Source organism: Pocillopora verrucosa, chromosome 3 (assembly GCF_036669915.1).
Source record: "Pocillopora verrucosa isolate sample1 chromosome 3, ASM3666991v2, whole genome shotgun sequence".
NCBI classification, from domain to species: Eukaryota; Metazoa; Cnidaria; class Anthozoa; order Scleractinia; family Pocilloporidae; genus Pocillopora; species Pocillopora verrucosa.
In genome coordinates this window covers 22,039,194-22,056,946 of record NC_089314.1, presented here as the reverse complement: position 1 = coordinate 22,056,946, position 17,753 = coordinate 22,039,194, and the positions used below count along the sequence as shown (strand labels likewise).

The window sequence follows — 17,753 nt, the reverse complement described above, 5'->3', positions numbered from 1 at the left end:
CATGCCACTCCAACAAGAGTATTGTTTTCTCATGAAGGACTTCTGGACATCAGATTTCCTGTACAAAACAGTAGCGTTCACTCCGTTAAGAATAGTTAGGTCATTGATGGAATCTACAAATCAAAACTGTCTCAAAATAATTGATTGAACTATTTTATCTCGGGTATCAGCGGCCATCCCGAGGGGTCGACCCCCGGGCAACCCAAGGGCAACCCACGGGTTTAGCAAGGGATTTGTAGCAAAGGCATGCCCCGCACACGGGGCATTAGAGCGCTTTTGCGTTTTTGGCAAAATACCCCGGGGCCATACCCACGGGATTTGCACGTAATCTGCTGTCTCAACGTTCAGCGGTTTTCGCCACAGGACAAGCAAGCTCGCTCGCTCGATGTTCTTCTAGCCCTCGAGGTAAGTCATACCATTATTATTCAAATTAGATATAAATAATGAGCCATCCATTGTCGGAAGACAGAACAAAGGAATGAGGATAGAATTTGTATAAAAGCTATTAGGGACTGACACTTCAAAAACGTTTATCTTCTTACAAATTTTGCGAATTTCGAGAATGTAAACTCGTCAGCTTCAATAAGTTTATAACTAGTTGCTCGATTATTTAACAGGATTTGAATGTGTTTTTTCCCTGTAGATCATGGATTGGAAACAGTTCTTTTTAAATGCAGGGTTAGAAGAAGACCTTTCGCAACAATATGCGAAAAAGTTTGAGGAAAACAGGTACGGTTTTTTCGATAAATATTTAGAGCTATATTTCCTAAATTTTTTATATTCGATAATATTTCATATAGCTTTAATAAGCTGAAGCTTTCATGGTTTCACAGTGCCATTTATAAATGCCTACACCAATGTTTATTTTTAGCTGGATTTATTTAAGAAAAATAGGCAAACAGTTGTGTATGTGTTTAATGGGATTTGCTTGTTCAGTGAGCTGTGTTTATGAAATATTTAGGCTCCCTTCGGTCAGACCAGAGGGCAAAAATGTCCTAAAAACTTGAAAATATTCTTGAGTGATGCTTAGGAATGGCTATGAGGGGAACAAGCGGCCATTTGTTCACATCTGCAGTGATGAGCTAGCCCCTTTGCAGTTTAAAAATGTGGATAATATTTTTCGAGGAAAACAGTGTTTAAGACCACTCGAAGCCTTGTATATCTACCCATATGTTGTAAATGCATAAAAGGTCCTATATTTTTCCTATAATTATCGTCCCATGCCCAATATATATAGTGGCCCAATATTTGCTTCCAAATTCTCCTATATTTTTGCAAGAGACTACTTGATCAGAAGCCCTGCATTTACCTGATGCAAACTTAAATATAGATGTAAATATAAATGTTAATAATAGTTTTCAGGTGTGAATATTTTAATTTCAATCAGACTGCGATAGTTATTAATTTCTCTGTTACTGAAAATTAGGAATGCATATTTATCAAAGGAAAATAGTAATTTACGATGGTTTGGTATAGTACTTCATGATGTCAGTCATCTATAATTTACCGATAATCTAAAAAAATACATAAAGAGAATTTTTATATAGTTATTGTTGCCCTCACCACCAATTTACCTAATGAGATCAGGATTGCTAGCTTAAACAATTTTGTTTTTGTTTTAAGTATTTTATTAAGCTTATGATATTTCTTTTAAAGGATGCAGCAAAAGCACCTCTCCCAATTGACAAAGCAGTTGTTGCAAGAGTTAGGCATTAACGCGATTGGGGACATAATGACCATCTTGCAAATTGCTAAAAAGCAGGTAAGCAGACTTGATTTGTCATAATTGATTCTGCGAATCCTAAACTTTTTGAAATTCATTCCCTGTGCTATACACAGTGTACATGTACACACCAGGTACATGTACTATGTACCAAACATTGTTTCATCTAAAAAACTGTTTACAAACCTTACCACTCCTTTCAACAAAACAGGTGATGTTGAAATCTTCTGTCATGTAAAGCAACTTAAAGTGCCCCTGAGATCAAATATTATAGTTGATTTTTATTTCATTTTTTGAAAGAAAGTAATGTGATAATTTACTGACCTGTCCAAACCGTTTTTCAATCTGATCACAGGAAGGCGGTTATTTTTGACTGTACATTTATCATTTTAGCAGCCACCATTTCATTTGCATGTTCCACTAGTTTCAAAAGAAGCCACAGGAAGTGGCGTCAACGACTTACTGGCTTAAAATTGCAGTGTATAATAACAATGTTTTGTTTCGAAAAATGAAATAAAATATTATAAAATTTGATCGCAGGGGCACTTTAAGGTTCATTAATTTGACTAGCATGTGTTCTTCTTTTCCACCAGCTACTACTTGTACAACTTAAACCAGATGATTTCCATCCTCACCAAGACCAACAGGTGAGAGTTTTTATTGTCATGAAATCAACCAACAATATATATATATATTCATTACTGTAATTCTAACAAATAAGACCTCCAACAAAATACGGATCATTGAGAGGAGATGGAGAATATGATAGTGGAAATTATGCTCTTCTTTTAAAACTGTTGTATACCTCTTTCCCTCGTAGTCCTCAGAAGTACCACAAGTATCTCAAAGAAAATCTGGGTTAAAACAAACAACCTTGGTAATCTTGCAGGGAAGTAGAGTGCTGGGAGTTGGTCCTACAATTTCAGTAAGTACAACTAGCTTTAAGTAGCAAATAAAATATGAGTGGGAGATCTTTATGGGCATTTAGAATGGCAAGTCACTTTAGCGAGCCATTGTAAATCCCATAAAGATCTCATGGGAATGATTTATTGTGCTTGTAAAATGAACAATAAGTGCAAAGAAAATGTAAAATGTAAATCCCATAAAGATCTCATGCGAATATTTTATTGTGCTTGTGAAATGAACAATAAATACAAAGAACCTCATTGTAATCAAAAGTTAAGCATACTAATAAGGCGAATAATTTACTCAATGATTCATCAACCCCAGTTGATCTACATCGGGATTTAGAGACATTCATTAAAAATTCATTTCTTTTGTATTTTCCTTATGAATTATTTATGAATTATACAAGCTCGTTTAAACATCCGCATGCTACATAATACTGTTCAAGAAATATAATAAAATATATATTTGTGCAAATTGATGATCAGATGGCCACAACAGTGCTATTTATTTTAGCTACATGTATATGACTGTAATGGACTGATGACAACTGTCTTGGTAAATTGAAAGATTTTACTGTAGTCGATTATTCATCTCCTGTGGTGTGATGACATGTATTTGTTATATCTGGGCAGATTTTACATTCGGATCGGGGTTCGTTAGATCGGGGTTCTTTTCCACACATTTTTGGTAATTCTGGCCAGCCTGAATAAATTTGTGTGTTAAATCAGGGACCTCGTTTAATCGTGGTTTCAGTGTATAACAGTATAAATAATAATAAAAAAGGTGTTTCATTATTAATAATTGATAAGGTATTTCTAATTTTCTTTATTTTAAAGGGTTGCCAGGGGGGTATTGGAGATGCAAAAAATGTGGCTGTAACGGTAGACAAAGAGGTCCTGGAAAGAGAGAGTAGAATATACGGTCGCTCAGAAAACCAGACACTTTCCAAATATGAAGAAGCAATCAACAGATGTGCCTTAGCTTGTTGTGAAGAGGATGTCAGTCTCCTTAAAGATAGGAAAAAGCTCTTCGAGTTAGCAAGAGAAAAGGCTGATTCCGGTGGATACAGTTACAAGAAACAGAGATCTAGATCAAAAGTGTTCGGTGATGAAAAAATGGCCAAGGAAGGTGCAAAGCGTCAGAAGTTGCTGTTCGACCAACGTCAGCGACGAACTGAGGTGTTGGTGGAGGATATGACAAGTGCCACAGATACCATAAAGTTGTTAGAGCTTCAAAGAAGCAAGTTTGTGACTGGTGAAAAGTACCTTCAAGCCGCTGAAGTGGTCTCCCAAATAACCGAATGGCGAGGGAAACAGAGAAAGCTGCAAGCAGAGCTTAGTAAGCTTCAAAAGGCTGATGCTCGGTCAATGAAGTATCACAAGGGAAAAAGTGCCAAGGGCAGAGCAGAGCTGAAAACCATGGAAAGTTTTATCATTAGTAAATCGAAAGGACCAAGTGATGTGTCTACCTCATCTGGGTCATGCAGTTCAACCGAGTCCACCAGCAGCGAGGCCGATGTCAATGATGCTGTCATGCAAAAAGGTACACCAAGTGAGTGTTGCAGTGTAGGTAAAAATGTTGCCAGTTCAAGTAGGGCATTTTCAACCAAATCCACCAGCAGTGAGGTCGATGTTCATGACGTTGTCATGCAAGAAGGTACACCAAGTGAGTGTTGGAGTGCAGGCAGTACATCATGTAGTTCCATCAGTGCCGAGGCAGCTGTTGGCTATCAGAGTTCTCCACACAGCTCAAGCCAGGATGGACAAAGTGATGATCCACTTTTTCTCAAAGCCCCACGGACCGTATAGGATTGTCTGTGGGGCACAAAGAAAATGCTGTACTCCGATATTCCAAGTATTTGCCATGTACGCTGTCTGATGTTGCTCGCACCGAGGACGGAATTTATTACAGCCTGATCACTGACCTGACCTTAAAAGAGTTTATTGTGGCACGAGAAGATCACTGTGAAAGGAATCATCTTGTTTCATGCAAGGAATGCACCAACCTCACTGATGCAGCAAAGCAAATTGATGATAGTGGCATTGTTCCCCTTAGGAGTCTCTTTGCATCCCATTTCCTGTCCCCAGGCGCCAAGTACAAGTCTGATAAAGCCATAAGACGAATATTGCAGCTGCTAGTTGCAATATTTCCATTGGAATTGCAAAAAGGTCAGAAAAAGTTGTTTGTGACAGAGCTCAATACAGCAGTAAACTATGAAAAATTAGGAGAATTCCTGAGGACAGTGTCAGTGTCCACAGATTGTAACACTCAATTTCCCATCATTTCAAGGGAAACTTTAAAGATTGTCTGTGACCTTGCTTCTTCTGAGAAAGACAAGAGGCTTATTATGTATGCAGTGAGTTGTGGTGGTAACATGTCGAGAGAAGCAGCTAAAAAGAAGTATGGTATATCAGATCTGACATTATTAAACAACACTGTTGAAAATGCTATTGAACAGGCGAGGGAGATTCGTGATGCAGTAGATCATTTGTCAAATGTAAAAGAGGACTGCATCCTAGAAGAACTTGGTATATTTTGTGGTAATGATTCCAAAAGTGACAGTGACGAAAGTGAATCAAGTGACGATGAAACAAGTGAAAATGGCAGTGACACAGGCTGCCCCGATGACGTGGATAGTGAAAACAATGGTCAGAATTCCGATGTTCCACCCAACAGCAGTGCCTTAGACCCTGATGTCATTATGAAAGGAATGGCCACAGTTTCCCCTGCACCAGGCAATGAACACCTCCTGATGCTTCTTAGAGAAAACAATCACAATTGGTTTTCATTTGTGGGGGAATTGAAGATGTTGCTTCACATGTACACCCCTGGGGTCCTAAACCAGGTGCTTGTGGATTTTGCAGCATTCCTGCCCTTCAGTGACTTGTCTGATGAAGAAGAAAGACTAGTGGAACAATCCCGGCAAGCATTCTTGATGACAGAGAGGAGAAGAGTAGCAAGAGAAGATGATGATGTGTTGTCTGATTCAGAGAGCGATGATCCAGAGGATTGGGTGGATGTGGGTAAAGGACTCACTGAGAAGATGAAATCACTTGTGGTAAACGAAAAGAGAAAACAGAAGAAAAGGGATAGGAGAAGGTTTCTAAAGCTGGTGGCAGAGAAAAGTGTACTGAAGAGAAGAGTTCCAAAACGTGCTTCAAAATTACTTAAGCAATTCCCTAACCTTGGGAAAGATATTGAAGATTTCGTACATGAAAATCGAATTGGGGCAGATGCATGGAGAAGAACGGGTGTTGCCACCTTTGATGGAAACGTTAAGAGTGGGCCTCGTGTGACATACCGCAAAATCAAAGAACACCCTGAAAGAAAGTATCAGAGAAAGTTTAGTTATGGGGCAATTGTCCAGCTGTCTGTTGTCCGGAACAAAAGGCGCCAATCTTCCAAACGCTATTGGGGTGCAGCACAGATTACTTGCAGAAGGGCTCGAAAAGGATTTAACATCAAGCTAAACCCAGATGCACACTGAAGTTCCTCCTTCTACAAAGGACTGGACAAGATACAGTTAGAAGATGGTAGAGACAAGTGTATAATCAATCGTGACGACGCAGCTGGCTTCAGATTAGACACCACATATACTCATAAGCAGTATAAGGCAATCTCGGATGCAAGTCAACAAGAAGTCACAACAAGAACAGACTATGTCAACAAATATGCATCCATATTACAAGTGACATCGTATCTAGTGCCAGGTACAAAAACAACTCCCCAATACTCAGCAGGCATTGTCAAAGCACACATTGTGTACCCGAAAGATCCATCGCAGCATGCGGCAGATGTTGTTATGCTCGAGAATGAACAGGAATTCAAGCCCTGCATGAAGAACAAGCCAATAGATTGCATTCGAGTAGACGGTGCAGCTGATGAAGGTCCGTCACATAAAGAAGTACAATTTATGTGGACCGAGCGACATTTGGAACAGGAAAAAGTGTGCACCTTGGTCACCACCCGCTGCAGTGGCTCGTCATACCTAAACAGAGTTGAGCTTCAAAATGGATGTTTGTCTGTAGCCCATGGAAATATCTTCATTCCGTCAACCATTCATGGATCCAACTTTGGAAAGAATGGGTCAATTGATTATGAAAAACTTGAAAGAAATCTTGATGCTGCTACGGATGTTTATATCAGCAAGTGTAATAATGCGCCATTTGGAAACTCGTCCATAACGCTTTTTAAGGGCAACAGGAATGATCTTGCAAGGAATTACAAAAGCAGACGACCTCACCTTATTGCATTTTTGAAGGGTTCACAGCAGAGCAAAAGAAAACTCAAGGAAGAAAACCCAGCCCTTTTTGAATACTTCACAGAAATTTGGTAGCTTAGAGATCGGCACATGGTGGAGGGGCTCCCAAGTCAGTACATATTCCAGCTCCTACCATGCTACAAAGATGTCTGCATTCACCCAGTCTGCAGAAAAGGTAAACCTGATAAAGAGCCTGTGTGGTACGCTGGTGGACCACCCCTTTCGTATCTTCCCATTCCTGTTCCAGACCCAAAGCATTGTTGGGGACAGCCATGTGACCGATGTAAGGGCCTTTGCACCGGCCATTATTTAAACCCAAATGATCATGCTGAGTTTGTTGCAAGGAATGGGACAGAGAAATGTGTATTTGTCCCGCCAAAAGATCAGCTGGAATCAGCGGCCAAGTTAAAGTTTGAGAAAAATGAAGAGTGGACACAGGCAGACTAAGAAAACATCGCCAAGCAGGTGCTTCTTTCTGCTGAAGATGCTCGTATTTGGGTAGAACACGTTGGCCTAACATCAGAGAGAAGAAAGGCAGGGGCTAAGAAAGCTGCTGAAACTAGAGCAAGGAAGAGACAGGATCGCCAAGGTAAGGTTACATATCAAGAGCCAGTAACTGCTGCTGTATTGTAATGTCCTCAGAATGTATCCGATTGATAAAATGACTACATGCAAGGAGATCTAATAGACCAATTTCGAGATATTAAAATTCATACTTGGCTCCGAGGCTTGGGGGAATAAAACAATCGAAATCACATTGAGGTCCGGCGTTGAATTATTCATTTCTTTTGTTTTATCCCCCCAAGCCTCGGAGCCAAGTATGAATTTTAACATCTCGAAATTGGTCTTTTGAGCAAGGAACTTTTATTTATTGTTGAATATACATTTCTTTTAACAGCTGTACAAGAGGATGAAATTGAAAGTGATGATGGCGGAGATCTCTGGTGTTATTGTAGAGATATAGAACATGGGTAAGTCTTTCTGATCAAGAACGTAAATAAGGCAATTAGTGTTGCAAGTTTCAATTCTACTTTTTCAATGTATTTCGTGTTTTGTCGCGCTCTCTCACTAACTTTGTGAATAAGGACTAATAAGAATGTTTTTATTGTTCCTAATGGTTCCCGAACTTGTACATAGTTTATTCCTTTATATTGTTCGATTGCCTTTGTACTTTTCTCAAACAGAGGACTGGGTGTTGTGATTTTTGTTTGCCGACTTATGCTATTTTTTGTTATTTTTCAGGTTCATGATTCAGTGTGATTCTCAAGGCCCGTCATGCTTCATTTGGTATCATGGGCCATGCGTGAAGATATCCAAGAAAAAAGGACGGCAAATGGAAATCACAAACACCCCTTTTATTTGCTACAATTGTCATTGAGCAAACCTTACTTAAATTCATCCTTAGAACTTGTAATGTAAAGCATAGCTTGCAACGCAGGCTGATTTAGATCAAATTAGGTTTCCAGCCTGACAGTGAATTTTGTTATCTGTCCTCGATTTATGACAAACATAAATAGCTTTCTCAATGGATTTTTTATATACACACGGGGCAGACCACTATCATTTCCTGTTTATAGTGTTATTTCTGAATCATCTAAAAGTAGTTCATAGTGTAATTGATTTTGGGGGTTTTCATCCTTTGTGCGCTTTGCTTGGTGGTGCATTTAAAAACAGTATACCTTATTATAGGAAATTAACGCTCGTGTTAATTAACGTATTGGAAATAACTGCGACTTAAAATTAACACGATTTGAAGGTAAATTTGCTTCCAAATAATGGAAATTAACGCGAAAGAAGGGGGAAATTTTCTAAATAAAGGAAATTAAAGTCAGCTACACCAAAACGGCTTAGGGACTTGTCAGAAATTAGCAGGGGGGGAGGGGGGGTGGAAACAGAGGGGGTCACAACTTTTTGAGCCTCAGAAAAGGGAGGGGTCATGAAAAATGGGCAGTTAAAAGGGGGAGGGTCATGCAAATATATGCCCGTGATCATGTAGAGGTTCACCCACAGAAGAAAAAGGAAGTTCTTTATTTGGCCAAAAAAAGAGAAAAATACAACGGTTTACGGAACGTTATGGATATAAACTGTGAAGTACTATAGCAAGAATTTAACAAACATGTACTTTTCATTTATAACAATGCTATATAGTCTTATTGAAATTATGAATAATGTTGTTATTAATAATGTTAGTACAAACAATGCTCCCTCAGTGTGGAAGAGGTGGATGATCATGATGAATGTGAGGTGGATGAAGGGGATGAGGCATTACCCACTTGTTCTAGTGATGAAGACTTTGTATTGGGAGAAATAGGAGAGTCGAGTGATCAGTCGGACTCTTAATGCTGTCATCGAAAATGTATGTATGTAGCATGACAAGGAACAGATTAGAAATATATTTTGAGTTTTCATAATACTGACGCACCCTAGTGTATTGCAAGAACTAGATTTTATCATTTATACAAGAGGGGGGGGTCATGATATTTTAGGCCAAGCTCAAGGGGAGGGTTAGCAAATTTAACTCCCATTGCGGGGATGGGTCACCTAATTTCCGAACCCAAATTTAAAATTCCCACCCCCCCCCCCTGCTAATTTCTGACAAGTCCCTTATTTAAACTCTAGGCTGATGTTGAGAACTATTGTTCTGACGGAAAACAAAGAGAATTTGGGAAAAATACAGTAAAGCGATCTACCATACAGGTGAAAGATTGATGTGAAAATAAGTGAGCAAATGTAATTAAATGTTTGACTGTGTCAAAAATGTCTGAAGCGTGTCAATGATTTCGGGGGAAAATAACGTTAACGTCGCAGAAATAGCCCAATTTCGATATCTTTCAGCGTGAGAGACTGGTGGCGAAACTTTAGCACCAAAGCGAGGCTCCGGGGAATACGGCGCGAATAATAAAAACAAACACTGCAAGGAAAGCTATGTGCGTTTGACAAATCGGGAAATCTTGGCGTCTTTTATTTGTCCTTTGTAGTTTATTTTCCTGTGTACCATGGTCAAGTATTGTGCTGTTGCTCTGTGCCGTAATGGGAGTAAGAAACGACCTGATCTCAGTTATTTTTGCTTTCCTACAAGGCTTAATGAGCGTAAGAAGTGGGAGGTTTTCTGTAAGCGAGCGGATAAAAAATTCAAGACACTCGGCGATCCAAGAATCTGTTTATTGCATTTTAAGGAAAGCGACATCGAGATTTCAATTTCATACGGTTAGTTCGCATTCGAAGCGTCTTGCCGATAGGAAGAGACAGTGTGATGAACAACCGCAAGCCAAGAAAGTTTGCCCCAGAAAGCTCGAATTTGAGGACTCCATAGAGACTTGTGTGGATTTTAGTGCTGATGTGGCTTCAGTAAACCATGATCACTCGTACTTTTGCATCGAGGAACAGGCAACACCGACTATATGTTGCCCAGGTTGCTCCAGGGGTGGGGGTATTTGTCCCAATTTTTTGCCCTACCCGAGGGGCTTTAACATGTATTTGTCACGGTAGCTGTGACAAATGCCCCTGGGTGCCCGGGGGTCGACCCCTCGGGATGGCCGCTGATACCCGCATTATTGCAAAATATATTTCGTAAACAAAACTCGATTGACAAAAAAATTCATAAAACAATAATTTTCCGTATAAAGTTTGCGAGGAAATGGTTCAACTTAAATTCTCTACTCAGCAAGGGTTAAAATTCGGCTGCCTTTTTTTAAACCCGTTGGAAGTGTTTTGAATTATCAGCTCATGAGGTTCACAGAATCTTCGCTCTGATTTCGGTTCTTTTTTTTGGCAACAAAGATAAAACTGAGCAACAAAGAATCCAACCATTATGTGTGACATGATTGTTTTCAGTATTGTGCAGCGCAATGCTGTTTGGAAATCTAAAGTAGTTGTTTATTTTAAGTTTCGCAACCATGACGATCGATACCTAATGAAAGCTCTGAACAACTTTTTAATTCGTGACGACAACCCGTCAATTGATTTATTTTTGCTTTTTCTCTTTAAAGAGCATTGTCTACAGTATTTAGAAGAAATAACCTGCTCAATTAATTTTGCACAAAAGTGATTGCTCAGCATCGGTCATTGCAGATCATTGCACGGATTTCAAAAGATTCTTGCCGAGTGCCCCAGTTTTAGCATGTGTAGATGATTGGCGATCTTTTCGTGGAGCACGAAACATTCGAAACAGCCGAAGCAAGAAAGCTGACTTCAGAAGAGGAAAAGGAATACAACCTGTCTTCATTTACCAAACCATGAAGATAGCAGTGAAGAATTGAATGCGCAGGAATACCTGCCTTATTAGATGACTTTTGATCAAGTGCCTGATTGAGTGTCAAAAGAACTTTCTCAAACTAAACTTCCAAAAAATGTCTGGAAGATATGAAATTTAAGTTCAACGTCATCTAAGGCTTTGTCTCTACGAAGGACTCTCCCGCCTACAGGGATCAAAAGATTCATGTTGGCCACGTTAATTCCTTAGCTCCCTGAGGCAATTCAAATCTTCTGCTCTCGGTTCGTCCAATTCTCTTTAAACTATACCTTGTTGCTTGAAATCTCAGTTTTGCCAGATTCAAACTTTTTCTTCATTCCAATAAAAAAGCCTGGTACTGAAAAAAATCCTTGGCAAAAAACGACCTGAGTATATGCACCTCCCAATATCTTTTGTAGACGACCCACACAAATTCGAGGGCTTTCAGCGATCTCTTTGGACATTCTGAAGATTTCCGTGAGCCTCACGAAGAGTTCCCTGAACTTAATCCCCGTGTTCCCTCTTTTTGGTGGAAAGCGCAACCGATTGCCCAATTTTCGAAAATCTATTAGTTAAAGCCCGACAAATAATTTTGTTGGAAATTTTATTGATCTGCGAACAGGAACTGCATAATTTTGGGCTAGAGACACAGTCTATACTCAAGCGCGCTGAAGTAGTGGATTAATATTATTTTAGAGAACACGGTACAGCTACTTAAAAGGAGCAGATTTCCCTCTCAATAAAGGGGAGGGTAGTTATTGGGTAAAAAGTTCAATGGTGGAGCGCTCCATTCTGTTTGATTGTTTGAAGCAATTCGCGCCTTTGGTGTAAGTAATTTTCTTGCGATTAAACGCTGTTTACGTAACGTACACTGAAATTTCGCCGGAAGGTCGCGTAATTCTCTAATTTTTCAATCCCAGTTTCTCGCGGTCTCCGTCTGTCATACTGGGGCGAGCTATTGCACGTTCCACCTGTTCCTTAGTGAGAAATGCCAGTTGTCATGGAAACTTTTCCCTTAAAAATATTCCTGCTTTTCCACAAAACCAGCTGGAAGTTGCAAGGCTTCTGAATTCTTAAGAATGGCTGCCTGTCAGGATCGAGAATTGTCCGTCAACGACCGTTTTGGTGAATTGCTCATATTTTGCTCAAAGATACCCTTTGATAAACTATTTTCAAAAATCATGTTTTTAAGTTTCAGCGATTATTAAATTTTCATAAATTTGCGAAAATCTGAAAACGCGGTTTTCAGGCTTCCGGAGCTCAGGCTCCGCATGACGCACAGTCAAAAATTAACTGCAAAAGCCAAGCCCCGTTTAAGGATGAAAATGGAATCAATCAACACCAAACTTCACACGATATTAGGACAGCTATTCTCATTCAATTCTAGTGAGTGATTTTTTTTGGGCACATCGATTTTGGGATTACTTAAGCCCTTGAAAGAACATCCTCACAGACCGCGTAAAATGGCAGCGAAAAACGGGTGATATTTCACGCGAAAAAAATGTACCTGGTACCACATATTTTAGATTTTCAACAACATATTCGTGAAATATTGCTATTTTCCATTCACTGTGGAAAGTGTAATGCTCGGAATCGCATTGCTTCCCTTCGAAAATGGCAGAAGTGTTTGTGACTTGAGCGAGCAAAACGATGCAAAGTGTGTAAACAAACAACACGGTAATTTAATCATATCGAGTTGTTAAATCTCCAAATTAAATCCGGCCTCTGCTGTGTCGGTTTGTAGCTCGGAAAATGTAAAGGGACAAGTAAATTATTCCGTAAGATATTTGAAAAGGTTCTACAAAAAATTTTTGGCTAAAAATCTGCAAGTGAAGTACATATTACATTAGCACCAACTCACATTCAAGTAATGCAAAAGATACATTCGAGAGAAGCTACTCAGTAGATTAGTACTTGATTCCATGCTGATAAATTAGATATTTTTTTTATCTTTTACTTTGAGAACTCATTTTCTGTAGGTTTAAATACATGGAAAGGCGACTTTTGACCTTCAAAGTAATTAAATGCAAGGCGACAGTTCTTGTTATCCTTGCGATTATCAATGTCACGCAACGTAACGCCATTGGAAACGTGTCGGGGGTGCTGAAACATACCCGCGTAGAAACCGCAAATGAAATAATTATGTCGTTAAATTATAGAAAGAAATCCCGCATTTCAAAATGAGCGGAAAGAAATGTAGGTTGAATACTCTCACGTCTGTCAGTTTGCATGTGTCGGCTACCAGATGAGTAAACTTCATTACCGATGTGAAGACCAGAAAAGGAAAGTGAGGGTCAATATTGGCATGATTAAAAGAAAAACAGAACAAAACGAAAGAACTTCTAATTACTCTACGAGCTTTAAAAATGAGATAACTAGTAACTGACGATTAGGAACGAGTCACCGTTAATTCGTTTCTTCCTCAGTTTTCTATTCTGCTAAACTAAAGAGAAAGTCAGCATCACGATGACTTTTGGCAAGTACATTTGCTGACAATCTCTTTCAGTAGAGCCAAGTACGGGGCCTTTTTACGCATGGGCTTTGATGGTATATCGAGGCCAAGGTCTTCACACATGTGCTGCAGCATGGGTAGCTTCAAGATCTTCAAAGAGTCATTTAGCGCCACTTCACAAAGATCGTACTGATCGTAGATCAGGGGATGGTCAAGTTGTATTGAAGCAACAGTCTCCTTTGCTTCGCTAAAATTACTCTCCTCTTGAGCTGCTCGGATATCAGCCTCATCAGGATCTCTCTGGCGTACTAAGGCACTCTGTCTTGAGAAGAAGGAGGTGATCTGGGTGGTTGTGAGGAATTCTGATGACTGGAATAGTCGTGCACCATCGGTGCCCCGGGCACGACGCATTTCTCGAGCAACTACCTCTGCGTCAAGCTTGTGGCCTGTCGTCTGCCCTATTCGAAATTTAGATAAAAGGTATGACTTTTGCTTTTCACTGAACCTGTAAGCCTTCCTTACTACTCTAAGAGCCCATCCTTCTTTCAGAGAAACACGAGAATCTTCCTGTCGTACAGGGGCTTGAAGCGATGGCAGCTTTCCCACACCTTCCTCCAAATACGATTTGTAGCCAATTTTTGCCAAGTCCATTAAAGAATTTTTTTCTGGTACCCTGGTACATTTTTCAAGTGACAAGTGCTTTTCTAAGGCTGAAAGCCTTTGAAAAACACGAGTGCAGCCGTCTTGAGGACATGAATACACCCCTGCTGCCTGGTCACGTTCTATGGAAGCTGTCTCTTCAGCCACATTTTCTTCCCCTGACGATTTGTGGGGGATACTTTTATAGGAACGGAAATCTCCTGCAGAAAATGATGGCTGCAGAATCTCTTGTCCAGGACCTTCAAAAGATATAAGAGAAATATAAATATGACAGCCACACAGCTAAGAAATAATTATCTTGCATCAACGCGTAACCCTCAAAGGCAGCCCACGACAGAATACCGTGTAAGAGGGGTTTAAAATACTCACCCCTTTTTCTTGTGTTTTGTTTGTTTGAGCAGCGTTTTGTAAACATTTAACCTCTTATGGAAAGTCTTTTATGATGCATTGCGATAAAATTTTTCCCTTATTAATAGAAACCTTACAGAACAGACTATCATAAACTAGCAGAAAGGCCTGGGCTCATTCAAGAACCATTAACTCACCAGAAGAGGATTTTTCTATTTTGATCACTTTCCCTTGGCCGACGGAATATGCGCGCCAACAGGAAATAGAGCCCACTGAACTAAACTCAAAATTGTTCAACTTGGTGATTCCTGTAATGGTTTGCACATCGTCTGGCGTTTCTTCGATGGTATCCAGAGAAACCACTCGTACACCTCCCAAACCGCCATGGGATAACAAAGCTTCCTTCAGGTCGCTGGCGGTGCAGACATCATGGCCTTCATTAATAAACGCCCTAATGAGGCTTTTACAGCTCGCAGCTAGTCGATCTGCAGCCCCTTTCCCGCCTTGCGGGTCGCTGAAATCAACGCGGACTATCTTCACTCCGGTGTTCGATGAAATTTCTTGGCACTTCGTTAACGTGCGGGAGGAGTGGTAGCAGCCGGCGTTATCTTGCCTGAAGTAGGCCTTGTTGATTTCAGGATACTCTCGCTTCAATGTGGCTAGAACATGTTGCATAATCGCGGTAACAGCAGAACTTCCTTGGGTACAGGACTGAATCACATGGATAAAGGCTTGCCACTGTAGCACACCCTCTATTCGTCTGTATACCACAGATATGTGCCAAGAAATACCCCGCTTACCAAACCAGTCTGTCTGTGACTCGCGGTATCTCTGAGGCAAGAACTTCATGGCCCAGTCATTTACAATGAATACTGTTCCAGAATTAAGGGCATCGATGACGTCCAAACGAGCCTGATCTTGATGGGTCGACCTCAGCAAATGGCACTTCCATGACTGGATGGCAAGCGTAGCAGAGCTAACGAGAAACAAAGCTTCGTCTTTGTCTTCCTCTGTGGTAAAAGATGCTTCATCGACCGCAGTAGATATGTCGTTCAGGGTCGAATGCAAGCTTTCACATTGGTCACAGAGCTCGTCATGGTTGTGTTTGCATTGCTGCCGCAGGTCAGAATCTTCGGTGTCACTCAGAGCAAATACACTGCAATGACTTGCAACGGGAGAAGAAGAGCTCACGTGAACCTGAGTGAAAATAGGAAACACAGCTTGACACAAAGCATGGATTACCATGTTACTACAACATTAACGACAAAAAATATATGCAATATGTATGCTTCATGTTTTCTAAATCGAATAACCTCAATAATCTGAGAAGATAAAATCTATTACAAGCATAATTTATACTGATAAAAAACGAATACCAAGAGCAAAAACCGACGTATATTTCCCATTCAGGGTGGACCTGTCATCGGAACGGTTTTTTCGTGCTATACTTCCATCCATTTGTGAAATAAGATCACTCTGCTTGAAAAACATAATCCAATTTTCTTGGAACTCTTGACACTTTCGGTTGCTTACCTTGAAATCACCCTTCAGGTAGAATTTGGCCACCTTTAATGATTTCACGTATTGCACTTGCCACTCCTTTCCAAGACCAAGCTCCCCCAATTGAAGAACCAAGCCTTCTAGTTCATCGAACGCACGCGCCCCGTCTGCTGCAAAATAGTCAAGGCCTTGGAGAGACTTTCTGGTCGAGGCCTTGCATTCATTTAGAACACGCAGCATCGTCCGCTTGCTGAACGCCTCAAATCCAGTCTCTTTGCAGTACTGGGTATACTGACGCACTATCCTTTGCGGTATCATGGTGCGAATAACATTGGGTACTTCAACCAGTTGTCCAGAGGAGAGCTTCAGTGTTTTTTGTCCAAATGGCAGATCTTGCACCAAATGGGGGCTTGTTATATAAGATAAGAAGTGATCCAGTTGTCTTGGGTCGACTCTTATCTTTGATGAAGGCTGGGGGGTCACTGAAGCGCCGCTTCCGTGCTGAAGACGATGCAGATTAGCTATGGTAAAACGATATCTACTTAAGCCAGGTATGAATCTCGAGATATCATTATAATTGGAAACGCCACACATCATCGAAAGAATTTGCGTCTTGTGTCCCACCCATGGGCTTTGTCATATGCCTCAGCTAAGACCTGGAAGTAGCATTTGGAAGTTTCGGAGAGTTCGTCCAGCCCGAGTGCTTCGTTCATGGCAGGATAAGAGACGACTGCTTGCCAAAGAGAACCTGCACAACTAGGTGTTAGGTCGTGGAGCACAGAAGAAAAAATCTCTGCGGTTCGTCTAGTATACCAGATACTCGTTCAACTTTTCACAGGAATTTGGCTTTGAGGTGATGCTCTCTTCACTCGTTGAGGAGACGAGGCTTGCAGTATCGGGACTGAGAAACGTCTCGTCATCCTTCAACCCCTGGGATGATATTTCCAGAAACATCAAGTCCGTCTCTAGACCATCAGAAGATGACTCACTGCCAGCACTTGATTCCTCTCCTGGACGGTCTGTTTCCATCTCATGAACCTACGAAAAGGTTTGCTCTATAAGCATCAAATCTCTAAAACCGATTTCTTTGTATATGTTTGTAGGGAATCAGTTTCGGGTAATAAAAAATCTCAGCAGCACCAGGTACTGTTGCGGAACATCCAGAAAACAAACAAATGTGGGACAGGAATTAGCCTACCAAAGTGCGGCATAGCACCCCTCCCCTTCCCCACCCCTCAAATAAAAAAAAAGTGACCGAAAAGCAGTGAGTTTTACTGGTCAACGAAGGAGCCTTGTCCCAGATTAACAACTGTGTTTGTCACGCTGTGTTTGTGTTTGTCACGTGTTTTTTCTTCCTCGATTTTTTTCCAATTTCTATGCTCTTCTAAAAATGACTCTTTTCCTTTTAAAAAACAAGATTGAGATCATCAATTCATATTTGAAGCTTACCATTGTCTGTTGTTCGGGTATCTGCACCACTCGAGGCTCTTTAGGGGTAGACACTGTACTTGCTCCAGCGCCCTCCGCCGGCGTCTGTTCATCTGCAACTTGCCTGCAGATAAACTCGTCGCATCGCCTACAAATTGCTTTTATTAAAAAAAAGCAAAGTAAATAACTCATATCAATTACTATTTCTAGGTATAAAGTAATCAATCTGTCATCAATCAAT

General features: G+C 40.5%; 3 protein-coding genes and 1 pseudogene across 3 annotated transcripts; 2 read left to right on the top strand and 2 right to left on the bottom strand.

Moving 5' to 3' along the window:
- The first annotated feature begins 246 nt into the window (after window positions 1–246).
- LOC131771184 (serine-rich adhesin for platelets-like) lies at window positions 247–4,447 on the top strand. The gene is made up of 6 exons (XM_066163044.1): window positions 247–405; window positions 644–729; window positions 1,657–1,762; window positions 2,317–2,370; window positions 2,544–2,648; window positions 3,469–4,447. Exons 1-6 carry the CDS (start codon window positions 247–249, stop codon window positions 4,438–4,440), a joined length of 1,482 nt encoding a protein of 493 aa, XP_066019141.1. The 3' UTR covers window positions 4,441–4,447.
- Window positions 4,447–9,655, top strand: LOC136279376 (uncharacterized). The gene is made up of 4 exons (XM_066163047.1): window positions 4,447–7,482; window positions 7,792–7,864; window positions 8,136–8,963; window positions 9,494–9,655. Exon 1 carries the CDS (start codon window positions 4,980–4,982, stop codon window positions 6,117–6,119), a length of 1,140 nt encoding a protein of 379 aa, XP_066019144.1. The 5' UTR covers window positions 4,447–4,979; the 3' UTR covers window positions 6,120–7,482; window positions 7,792–7,864; window positions 8,136–8,963; window positions 9,494–9,655.
- A 3,930-nt stretch (window positions 9,656–13,585) lies between these two features.
- LOC136279656 (uncharacterized) lies at window positions 13,586–14,684 on the bottom strand. The gene is made up of 2 exons (XM_066163594.1): window positions 14,657–14,684; window positions 13,586–14,475 (listed from the first exon to the last, which is right to left on the bottom strand). Exons 1-2 carry the CDS (start codon window positions 14,682–14,684, stop codon window positions 13,586–13,588), a joined length of 918 nt encoding a protein of 305 aa, XP_066019691.1.
- A 121-nt stretch (window positions 14,685–14,805) lies between these two features.
- LOC136279655 (uncharacterized) lies at window positions 14,806–16,678 on the bottom strand (annotated as a pseudogene).
- Between the last annotated feature and the right edge of the window lie 1,075 nt (window positions 16,679–17,753).

Excerpts from the sequence above, each read along its gene's own strand:
- LOC131771184 (XM_066163044.1), top strand. The coding sequence starts at position 247 with ATGCCCCGCACACGGGGCATTAGAGCGCTTTTGCGTTTTTGGCAAAAT. Across the intron at positions 406-643 it reads ATGTTCTTCTAGCCCTCGAG|ATCATGGATTGGAAACAGTT; the intron begins GTAAGTCATACC and ends TTTTCCCTGTAG. Across the intron at positions 730-1,656 it reads AAAAAGTTTGAGGAAAACAG|GATGCAGCAAAAGCACCTCT; the intron begins GTACGGTTTTTT and ends TTTCTTTTAAAG.
- LOC136279376 (XM_066163047.1), top strand. The coding sequence starts at position 4,980 with ATGTATGCAGTGAGTTGTGGTGGTAACATGTCGAGAGAAGCAGCTAAA.
- LOC136279656 (XM_066163594.1), bottom strand. The coding sequence starts at position 14,684 with ATGCATCATAAAAGACTTTCCATAAGAG. Across the intron at positions 14,476-14,656 it reads TAAAAGACTTTCCATAAGAG|GTCCTGGACAAGAGATTCTG; the intron begins GTTAAATGTTTA and ends TATCTTTTGAAG.